The 12,602-nt window shown below is 35.1% G+C and overlaps 1 protein-coding gene across 1 annotated transcript; it reads right to left on the bottom strand.

Moving 5' to 3' along the window:
* Nucleotides 1-2,854: 2,854 nt before the first annotated feature.
* LOC148602383 (peptidoglycan-recognition protein SC2-like) lies at nucleotides 2,855-8,105 on the bottom strand. Its single transcript, XM_088553768.1, has 6 exons — nucleotides 8,000-8,105; nucleotides 5,961-6,171; nucleotides 5,488-5,533; nucleotides 4,906-5,118; nucleotides 4,019-4,132; nucleotides 2,855-3,083 (listed from the first exon to the last, which is right to left on the bottom strand). Coding segments are annotated over exons 1-6 (792 nt in total). The 5' UTR covers nucleotides 8,002-8,105; the 3' UTR covers nucleotides 2,855-2,877.
* Between the last annotated feature and the right edge of the window lie 4,497 nt (nucleotides 8,106-12,602).

The following is a 12,602-nucleotide window of genomic DNA, read 5'->3' as shown; positions in this document are numbered from 1 at the left end:
TTGGATCAATTCCCAATTCAAGAAACTAAAAAGCACTAAAATTAAAATATATAATTCGAAAAAGGGAAAAAAAACGAGTCCAGGTACATTCCTATTAGATAACGTCTATTAACTTATTGATTGTCAATCGTACTCATTTGAAACGTAAATGAGTTCTAAAACCCGCTTTATTTTTGATGATCCCTACGTTAAGAGTTCTTCATGGCAAAAAGTAATCAAGGGAACCAAGATTCTCGGGGGAAATCAAAAGAATGTAATCCAGGGACAAAGACCAGAATACACGTTGTTCATCGGCAGTAAAAGCTTCTAAAATAGGAGGTGATCCGTTAAACATCCGCAGTTAAAGAACCAAAATGACCCCGTAACAATATTTTGAGGCTGTAGGAACTATTTCCTTAGCTGGAGAGAAGTTGTTCCAGCAAACCATTGAAATACGTACCGGAACACATTTGTGCATCGCTCAAGGTCTTTTCGTGTTCTCCTATAATAGGAGAGAAACGACTAGCCCAGTGTCCTTTGTAGAGTAAAACCAGTATAAACCGGAATGTGAATAAACTAGAAACCAGTCCAAACCAGGGGTCCTTTTCACAGAAAAATCGTAAGTGTAAAATTAGTCGTAAGTTATGACGTCATGGTAAATCAAAGTATTGTGACGTCATAACTTACGACTAATTTTACTCTTACGATTTTTTGTGAAAAGGGCCACAGATTCAGTCTGAAGTCCTATAGTCCTATCCCATCAATTTCAATACATTTTGAACCTGTAAGAACCGCCAGTCGGGAACTCTTTAAGTCCCACGCAAGGTTTAAACAGGTTTTCCTGTATAAATGGTGTTTCATAATAATTAATTATGATAACTGTCTGAATAATTTTAACGTCAAGGGTTACATACTTTTTATAAACCCAACTATACTTTAGATTAAAGCGACAACTGTTACATCGGTACCTTCTGCTTCATACATAAACATTAACATTACAGGACGTTTGAAATCAAAACTTATGACAAATGTGATGCTTTTCAGTGGCCGATCCAGAGGGGGGGATGTGTAGGGGATGGCATCCGAACCATTTTCATTGAAAAATTGCCATTTTCATGTGCAAAATTGACAAAAAATGGCAAATAATGTCACAGCACCAACTTTTTCTGTGGAACCTCGGCTGGCACACCTCCTTTTCAAAGTGTCTGGATCCGGCCTTGCCTTTGACTTCCATTAACTCCCAGTGTGTCAACATCGCCAACCTATGAAATGTTAAGTTCACATTTCACCCGTTACTATCGTGCATGGGGTTTGTCCACTGATGTTTTAGTAAAACAAAGGTTACGTCGACAAGGGTTCAACCTCTGATAGCATTAACACAAAAGTTTTATGATCGTCATCACAATTTGATTGCAAGATAATAACATATTTTCGGTAAGATTTCACGTCTTGCCGCTTACTGCATTTAATTTACAAAATTGAAATGTAACGTACCTAAACGAAACGTGCTTACCTTTCTGGTTTCATCATGGAGTTCAGATGTGTGCTGTATTTCTGAATTGTATTTTGTTATGTTTTCTACATCGTGTTGTTTGTCTCTGTTTCCTGCTTTCAATTTTTAGCTTTGTCTTTGGATTATGAAGTCTCCGATCATGTACTGTCATTCTGTTTTGATTCCTTTTGCCACTTTTTGTAGTGCAGTAATACACAGAAATCATAGAAAAAAGGTATTGAGTTAGACCTAAATTAAGGTATAGACAGGATGGCCCATTGCGCGAACACGCAAGGCGCTGGACTTACAACCAAGAGGTCGACACAGGACGACACCACTATCGTGCTCCTCCTTCAAATCTGGCGACCATGCGAGAAGCTCAAACATGTAACTATTAGCCAAACGGTCGTAAAAATTTCGCCGTTTGTCCAAAAGCTCAAGAGAGCTTTCATTGTATATTTTTTATCGAGCAAGTTATTGAAAGGACTTGCCACTCTGTAGACATCACATTTTGTGTAATGGTAACATTCAACCATACTGTGTACATGTACCTGCATGTTTAGGGGCCTTCTAAGATAAAATATGTTTAACTTGATAAAGTTACACTGTATACACGTAGCCTTAACGAGGGATGCTCACATTTCTTTCTTAGATTTGATTTCAACATTGTGGGGTGAACCGATTGATATACCTGTAATATAAACATTATAAAAAGTAATACGTATCACGTACTTGTGTTTAAAGATGCATTTATTATCACTTTTCGACTCGGTTACTTGCACAGAGCGGGCTAATACGTTATTCTTTCAAAGCTTTTATACCCCTGTCACGCATGTTAAAAAAAATCCTTTTATGCAAATTAGTACTGTACACAGCACTTTGCGGATTTGTATAAACTGGTACAGTGACTGGTGAAAATGTATATCCTGTTATCTCCCATGGCACTATTGAAAATATTTGTTAGACCCATCAACACTTAATGATTTTTTGATTGTGAATTTCATACAATACTTATTAGAACCGAGGAAAAGAGACAAGTAATCTGTTTTGACATGATATAGTGTTCTATTTGTTTATGCAGTTTGTTTTGTATTTGTTATTGTTTGTCTTTTGATTTGTTTTGTACAGACCATATGGTCTATTGTCTTAGTTTAAAGATAATTTATTCAGAAATAGTTTGATTACAATAAATTACAAAACATAATAGTAATAAGACAAGGATTCGGAAACAAGCATAGCTTATACTAAGTCCGTCTCCTATTGTCTTAGCAATTAATGCTGAATTGAATCTGAATTTGAACTTGTAAAAGTAGCGGAGTGGCACGTATCAATCAGGAATCGGGTATTGGTCCGCTCAGGTTTTCAGCAAAATCATAGAAACCGCAGAGTCGGATTAATTTATTATGTTAATGATGGTAGTGGGGCCAGTGTTGGATCAAATCGTATAATCTTTGCCCGGGACAGGCAGTTTGCCCGACATCTCTGTGGCCATTTAGAATATAGTTAGGTTTGATCTTATGTAGGTTTAGCCCACACTGGATCAGTTGTTTGACGGCATTAAGGGCGGCATCATTGGGAACGTGGTCTTGAAAGTTTCCAATAACACAGATTCCTAAAAGCAAAACAAAAAAAGGATTTTACATGTAACGAAAGTATGGAAGGGGAAATACTGGAATATGATTGATTCAATCGTTTTATTTGTTTACTATACTAAATACTAAAACTGAAAACCGATGTAAACGTCAACCATACCAAAATATAACTTACTACCCTACTTCCGGTAAAAACTAGACCGACAAGAAGCTACATGTACATGAAAATAATTATTCTGCGTTTCAGCATCCTTATTAGGCATGGATCCAAATTTTTTTTAACAGGGGGTCAAGACTATTATTTGCTAATTATACTCAAATTTTACGTTAAATTGAAAAGATTTTTAATAAATATGGGGTGACGGTGATTTCAAACCCACGAAACCCTCCTGGATCCGCCACTGCATAAAGCACTTGTTATTGAGGAGGCGCTCTACAATTTGTTGTGCATATAGACCTCACATTCCAGACTGCATTTGGTGTATAACATTGAGCCATTTCCCGGACTACATTTGGTGTATAACATTGAGCCATTTCCCGGACCACATTTGATGTAAAACATTGAGCCATTTCCCAGACTACATTTGATATAAAACATTGAGTCGTTTAATAGACTATTTTATTCAAGGACCAGTAGAATTTGAAAATTTAGAGCGGGAAGTTCGAATTTCGTATAACTGCTTCTGTCAATGGGCCAGAATTTGGCGTTACGCTCTCTAATGCAGACAGCCCACAGAGCGGCCGTTAGTGTGTTGATTACCTATCACATTATCTTGTTAATAAGATGTTCAAATCGATTCTTTGGAATAACTACGATAATTTGAAAAAGAATCTTACTTGTATGACGACTAATTATACATTCAGAAAATATATTCAAAAATTCAAGTATCCAAGGACAAACCATTTCTATAGATCCCTGAAATTATAACATTTGTTTTCATATTATGCTACATACCAAGACCATCATGGTTATGTCCGTAGGTATGGGCGCCTACAGCATCCCAGCCTCGAGCTTCGTACACATTGCCGTCTTCTCCAACAACAAAACTGTAACCAATGTCGCTCCACTCTGAAAGGTAGAAAAACGAACACCACGTAAATTATACTCCACGCAGAAAAAGAACTTGTACATGTATATTTACTCGCGATTGCTTCAAATTGATTCACCACGTACTTACATAGAGAACCACATACACTGCATAGTAACGATCATAGGTGATCGTAGGTATAGTTCTACAATTCAACAAATGGTTGAGACGGAGTTAAATCAATGTACAGTGATGCTCAGAATCAAGCGTTCCGCTGGTAGCGACGTAGATCAGAATTAAATGAGGTACGTAGTTTGAACGTACAATGCAGACGTACAGTTTCGTTGGTTCTATTAATTTGTCATACACGTATTCCCGTTGGTCGAGACATCATACCATGCAGCGCATAAGCATCATAGCCAAATGTTACTTGCGTACTAATATATGACGAAGTCCTCATTACGGTATTTAATGCAAATTTAAGTCGTAGCTTGGAAGTACTGCGAGTCTGATTTCACTCTGACAGGAAGTTACATTTTTTCGGAGTTCGGTATTTAGCCAGAAATTTAACTAGTAATACCTGTGTCATTAATTAGCGACAAGAAGCGCCAAGAAGTGACAAGAACCATCAAGATGTTTAGGGAAAGCGAACAAAGGGGGGATAGCGACAAGAAGATTTTTAAATATATCTATATAATTAACCTCATCCTCTTACAGATTACAACTACCACATATTAGTTAAAACCTCAAATCATATAAGTTCTTCTTTAATCAAGTTTTAAGGACAAGAACTTAAACTTCCAGTTTTACTTACTGTGGCCATCCATGTGGTAGTTTTGGTATGATCTAACTTTATCGATGCATGCTGCCTTTGTGTGGCATCCACCAGATGCCCCGTGATGAATAAACACGTATGTCGGAAGTTGTGTTAGTCGCGCATGTGCATGGGTTGGTGCACGTGCTCCCCATTCCGCGCGGGAAATGATGTGAGGACAACCTGCTGTAGTGTGTCCGGTGTTAGAATGAGCTAAGTAAGAAATTAGGGAATTTATTTAATTTTAATTATTCCATTAATATTCAGTGATTTGTGTGACTATGAGTATTTTTTCACAGGTGATTCGTTAAATGTTTTATGTACAATAATCAAATCAGAATTACATTTCAGTATATAGTTGCGCAATTAAGAAAAATCATCATTTATGTAGTTAACTTTATTCATTTGTAATTCAGCCCAAGTATTTTGTTTTAAACATCCTTTTTACATAGAAAAACCTTGTGCTAAATATCATATCGTTTGCCAGAGTTGGATTTGAGGTTGGTTTTTATCCGACAGAAATACATATAAACATTTATTCATTTCACATTGTATGATGTCTGAAAAATAAACAACACGTACTAGAACAAGTTTTGAAAGTCAGCCAGTTTATTGCTGCCCATGCATTCTGGAAAGAAATAAATCGATGTGGGAAAAAGCGAGAAACGTATAGTTACATTGAAAAAGTGTTATCTGAGGCTCTTTTTTTCTGCTACTTTCTTTTTCTTACACGCTAATCGCTAATTATGCTTATAATGTTCATTGTTTGTATCAGTATTTTGTTGTATGGTTTGTATGCCCCAAGGGCCCTTTAATTACTAGTAGGTTAAACTAAATTTCGAAATTTGTAATATACATATACTATTTTTAGAAACAACGCAAAAAAAAACAAACCGTTTGGAGACTTATTTTACTGACATTCGTTTCGTCATGTCAATGCCCGAAATCCATTTAAACCCTACTTTTTACGTACATGTGACTTGCACAGAAAACCATTGATAATGAGCATTATTCTTTCAATAAAAAGTGTCAGTTTAATACTTAAATATTCTTACTTGTCCATTGTAATCGATATTTGCCCATGTTAAACCATTCGCCGTCTGTCTACCGCCTTTGTCTGTGTGACATTCACCGATCGCCATTGTACCCAAAATTCTGTGATTCGTCCCAGCACCTGTTCTCACATGCAAATTTCCGGTTGTACATGCACACTGGGCAGCATAAGTAGCCCGCACAAGAAAAAATGAAAACAGAAGATAAAGGAACCTACAAGTGCATAAAAATACGCCTGATATTATTGGTGTACCAGAAAAGACAGGTTATAGATGATAGTTTTTAAAATCAATGCAAATGGAGACAATAACCTATTAGTACCTTAAATGTCCCGAAAGAGGGCAGTCACGCAGAAAACAAAATGTAGCGTAAGATAAAATAAAACAATCAATTTTATGCAAAATAAATCAAACGAATAAAAAAAATGTCAATAATTGTAAATGTTTCGTTTAATACTTTTATACAAGCTTAAAAGAGTAGTAAGAACTCACCCAAAAGGTGGAGCCGCCTACTATAATTTTCATGCATTATTTGTAAAATAAGATACATGTATAATGTCGGATCAAAACGCAATCTATAATAATAATTTTTTGCACGGTCATTGCTGTTTCTTAATTCTGAGTTCAGATCGCATTTCCCACTTGAGAGAAGTGTATTCTTTTCGTCCTACAATTTTTTTCACTCATTTTCATTTTCTGATACAGAACTGCTAAAATATTTATATATTCTATTTAACAAATATGAACAAAGCATACACTGGTTTGTTTGAGACATTGTATATACTTTGTCAAACACTCTCTATATAGACGATCCTCCAAATTTGGAAAAAAAACTCATAGATTTAGACTTCTCACCACTTCCGGTAAAGATAATGGCAGGTCACACATAAGATAGTTCTCGACTGACTACTACATTACACTACATTCACTACAAGCGAGAACCAGTTTCTTTTCACAATGAAGAACAAGAGAGATTCATTGTTTATGATCTTTTACAAAGAGACATTTAGCATCGATTATGATCTTTTTGGAAGGACAACGATTATGATCTTTTTGGACAACGATTTTTCAGACAAGTTTTGCTACTTATTTTTGGTACCTTTTTTTTTTGTCCGGTAGGGCAATATAATTCCGGAACGATTCCGGATTTACAAATTTGGAATAAGATTTATTGTAAAAGTAAATTTCGATCTAACGACGGATAGGAGACATCAAATTGTTTGGAGACAGCCTAGATGTCAATTTTCTGGACAATTTATATTTATATTTTATATCTATAAGTGCACTGGTCAAGAAGTACATGTTGTATGATCTCGCCAGCAAGTAATTCTCGCGAACCGATTTGTCGTCCTCTCTTGTGAAACAAGTTCATGCCCAAAATTTAAGGAAACAACCCAACAGATTGCTGATATTCTGCTATCAAAAGTGAGCCATCATACAAAACTTTCATTCAGGAACAAAATTTTGGAGAGCAGATAGGCGGTTATTGCTTCTGTTTTGAAAACGGCGAGATCAACTCTTACCAGTATGTTTCAATAATTTTTCTTTATTTTTTAAAAGATATATTATTAAAGAAGGCATCTTTATTTCATTCTTGACATAATAATTCTTCTTTTTCTCTTTCATTTTGTTCATCGCCCAGAAATTGTAGGAGGCAGGGTACATGTACCTCCTCCACATTTCTGCCTTGCTAATGTCGTTGATAATAAAAATTGAACGTGAATATTCCGGATTAAGAAGTCATTTGACTGTCAGAGTCCAACCTCATGCAAGATGGAGCTAAAAACGCAAGTCAAGCTGAAGTTAATTAAATGGTACATGTACATAAGTATATCAAGCCCAACCGAAATAAGAAGTCGTTCAAATTTCGAACGAATTATTTTTGAATTGAAAATAAAACTACAAAATGTATGGGAAGTATCTGCATGACAACTTTATTTTCAGGTTGTGACGTGACCGTTGGAATATTCCATATTATATTTTTTTATTTGAAAAGTTACCCTTTAACACACAGCAAACCTAAAATACAAAACAACACTTACATGTTGTCTGATGTCCCGAATTAGATGTCTAATCATTGGTCTGAACCAAAATGACTTCATGATAAAGCATTTTCACCGATAGTCTAAATTTGGAATATGTTCATGACAATTACTGTACAGGGATTATAAACGCTTGTTCGAAAGAATAATGAAGGGAACCAAGGTTATAGCGGTAATCAAAAGAATGTAATCCGGGGACAAAGACCAGATATGGGAAACAGACATACACCACAAAGAAGAAGTGTTTACAATTTGTAATTGTATATACTAAAACCCCATTGGCTGATCTAGGGACTCTGGGTCTTTAAATCATTTTTTTTGTAAATTTGGTGCCAAACATAGATAAAAATGAGCAAACGAGCAAATAACTCTTACAGCCCGGTTTATCTTATAGCCTGGCTTGTTTCCTATTAAGTGGTACGTACAAATTTTCTATAATTCTACTTCCGGTTCGCCCGGTTTATCTTATAGCCTGGTATGTTTCCTATTAAGTGGTACGTACAAATTTTCTATAATTCTACTTCCGGTTCGCCCGGTTTATCTTATAGCCTGGCTTGTTTCCTATTAAGTGGTACGTACAAATTTTCTATAATTCTACTTCCGGTTAGCCCGGTTTATCTTATAGCTTGGCTTGTTTCCTATTAAGTGGTACGTACAAATGTTCTATAATTCTACTTCCGGTTCGCCCGGTTTATCGTTTGGCACGAACCACTGGGTATATGAACCAATCTGTGGTTTGAGTGGAACGACCGATAAAATGGAAAGCCCCGCCCTCTCCAGATCCTCCCGTATTTTTACTAGAACCCCTTTTCAATATCTCTGGAATATCGTCCTTACCCTCATGGCCTCAATCCGTATTGTGTATCGCGCTAGACTTCTTACAAAAAGGCTTATGGAACAGCGATATATTATTACAAGATTGAAGTCATCACTACAGAAGTTTTATGGTCGTCATCATTACTTGTGGATCGTTACGGTCTATCCACCTGCACCATGAAAACTGATTTAGACAATGTGTCATAGTTTTCTTTTCCCCTTTCGTCTACCCCGGACTTGTCTTTTAATGAGCAACTCGGCGGGTGTTTATAGAAAAGCAGAGGACGCTTACCCTACCGGTGCACCTGGTCGATGCTCCCAGTTTTAGTGGAGTCCGAGGAGTTGCTCATTTACTTTTGTTACTTTGCATGTTTTTATTGGTTACTTTATGTTTTTTGTTGTGTTTGTCTGTTTTCCATGTCTGGTCTTTGCCCCTGGATTACATTCTTTTGATTTCCGCTAGAACCTTGGTTCACTGGATTACTCCTTCAATTTTTCACCTTGTAACAGTTAAGGCGTTAAAAATTTTCAAAAACATTACCAGTAAGGTTGAACATGTTATGAAATTACAATACAATATCAAAGTGAGCTTAAGCTAATTAAGACTACTCAACTATTTACACTACGTTACCACATGATAAATTGAAATATCGTTTGAAAGGACTTATTCGTAAATCTTTTACTGTTTCAAAAATATTATGTTGTTCTTGGTTACAAATCCACATATTCTTCTAAAAAATCGCAGAAGTGCAAAGTGTGCTACACAGAAAAGCAGATTTTCGATATGCTTGATTTCCTCAGTGATAACATATTTGTCACATTTTGAGGAGCTATATTTCAACAAGAAGCTGGAATCCCAATGGGCACTAACGGTGCTCCTCTCCTAGCCGATTTGTTTTTATATTCATACGAGACTGAATTTCTTCAGAATCTCGCAAAGAATAAAAAAAAATAAAAGATGCTAAATCTTTTAACTTTAGATACAGATATATTGATGATGTATTGTCCATCAACAACCCTTCTTTTGGTAAATGGTTACCATGAATATATCCATCAGAGCTCGAGATAAAGGGGACTACAGAAGCGGCCTGTTCTGCATCCTTTTTGGACCTACATTTCGAATTTAACAACAGTGGTCATCTCAGCAGTAAGATTTATGATAAAGCAGACGACTTTAATTTCAATATCATAAATTTTCCTTACCTGTGCAGCAATTATCCTTCACCTGCAAATGGTGTTTATATTTCACAATTAATTTGCTACGCTAGAGCAAGTACTAATACTCTGATTTCCTTGAACGCCATAAATATCTGCGTAACAGACTCCTGAATCAAGGATATGAGGAAATGCGTCTTAAAAGGTCTCTTACCAAATTCTTTTTTAGATATCAATCCGTGGTTGAAAAATACAGTTTCTTCTAAAACAATTAGTAATGATTGTTTTTTTTTTTGTGTAAAATGTTCTTTGTGCTGGTGTAACCGCTGATTTACCTATAGTAACAATAACATTCAAATGCTTTGTAATCACCACTGATATAGTCACGCCGCAATGGAAAAGGGAGATTTAGCGCACTGTAAAACCTAGATTAAACCCACCATTTCGTTTGAAGTGCCTGTACCAAGTCAGGACCATTGCGGTACCAGCTTCTCCGGTGGTATAATATCTATTTTGTTAGATTTATTTTGGACTTGACTTGATTCTGAATTGGATTAGTGACCGCTTCATTTGAATTGTTGGATATTCCAGTAGACTTAAATTAGATAAAAATGAAATGAAATATGTTATTTTTAGGATTTTTAATTTCATCTAATAAAAAGCATTTGAAACTGAACTAATATAAAAAAGTCTAGAAAATATTTACAACTAAAACAGATCTCACATGTATGCTTAAATTTCTTTTACATTTTACATTTCAATAAATAGACTTTGTTGTCGTCATTGTGTTATGGTTAAATGCAATCAGATGACTACTTATTTTAACTAGTACCGAATGATGCACTGACAAACTACTATACCAAGTTATTAAACAAATAAGTCATTCTCAACATTGTGGTTTCCTGGTATTGATAAACACCTTAGTAATGTTTTGTTTGTTTCAAATACTCTCAGTTCATTCACAATCGCAGGCATAGTTGTTTGACAAAAATAATATATTCTTACGACTATTAGGCTTTCACCTTTTATATTCTGAATTTTTATTTGTGATAGTATCAATTACATGCGAGGATAATATATTGAGATAGCACAATATTCCTCCCTTTCAGTTTTTTTTAATTTCTAGAAGGGCATATTCCTTTTGTCCATTTATTTTTTTTTTTAAAAATGAACACCATTTAGATAATTTAAAAAATCAAAGGTCCAATATGAATATTATCATTTTAGCACCTTTTGTTTTCAAATAAGAAGCCTAATTGCATCTGGACTACAGTTTAGTATGCATATCAGAAGTGAGAAGAATATTGTCTATTAGAAATTCTTGATAGGATGATATGTTTGTAACTGTTATAACAAATAATTCAAATAGCTGCACTGCTGTTTTATGAATTAGTAACACAGAAACCTACAAAAACTTGCTCCAAGGTTTCGTCTCTAAAAAGGATAGCTATATATTCTAATATTGAATTTGCCTTGTGGAAAAGAAGTGAGGATTAGTTTAATGGGATTCAGAAGTATGGAACGCCTAAACTGTCTGATGAGATACACATTTGTTTTACGTGCTGTCAACTTTATATTACTTTCTGTCGTTTTATAATTACATGGTGTCATTTTGTATTTACGTTATGTAGGAACATCTTTTCATTATGTCGTTTTGTCTTTACGTTCTCCCATTTCGTCTTTACGTTCTGTAATTTTGTCTTTACGTTCTGTCGTTTTGTGATTACGTTATGTCAACATATATTTACATTATGTGGATTTATCTTTACGTGCAGTGGTTTTATTATAACGTGAGGTCGTTTCATCTTTACCTTATGTCGATCTCTAAATACTTTATGTGCATTTTCTTTTCTTTACGTGCAGTGATTTCTTCTTTACATGATGTGGACAAAAATTTCATGATGACGTGTGACCCCGGAACTTTTCGATACGGTGTAAACTTCAAATCAGTCCGTAAAAGGCAAAATAGACGTCACAACGCCGATTAGAAAAATGCTGAACGAAATACACTTGGGTAGTCTATCCAGTCACCCTCGAGTGTTTATTCTATTGTTAAAAAATAGCTTATTTGTTATTTTCGTTCAATATTATCACAATAGATACACCTGGGACTCTGTTCATGACTTGTGGCGATTTTGGTAGTCAGAATATATTTTTTTTAATTCCAAAAACATGGGAATTTCGACTCCCGCGAAAATTTGCATAAAGTCGACTCTACAAGTTATTGCGTGACTAAATTTAATTTTCTACATTAATAACCACCAAAACTAAATTTAAAGAAAGAATTTTAAAAAAAAAATAAATAAAAATATTACCCCTTCCCCTAGAAAACTGGTCCCAGTATCAAACATAATTTTCATTCACAGCATACCGACATTGTGAAACTCATATTTTAGGCATTCATAATTAAGATAATGATTTACTCAACATATCAATTCAGGCGTTTGAATTTTTATGAATTTTCCCTTTTTATGAAAAAAACACATTATTGTCGCCTACGCGCTTGAAATTAGCAAATATGTTGGATGTATCGATAATGAAGGCAATCGCCCGCAACATGCCCAGTGTACGCCGTTTATATGTTAAAATTAACATTTTTGTTCATGTTGAGGTCTTTTTTTTTCATGGGTAG

The sequence above is a fragment of the Perna viridis genome, chromosome 11 (genome assembly GCF_037379345.1).
Source record: "Perna viridis isolate PV_CMFRI_1.1 ecotype Kerala chromosome 11, ASM3737934v1, whole genome shotgun sequence".
In the NCBI taxonomy this organism is placed as follows: domain Eukaryota; kingdom Metazoa; phylum Mollusca; class Bivalvia; order Mytilida; family Mytilidae; genus Perna; species Perna viridis.
Note: the sequence above shows the minus strand (reverse complement) of the source record. Positions and strands in the feature narration are given on the sequence as shown.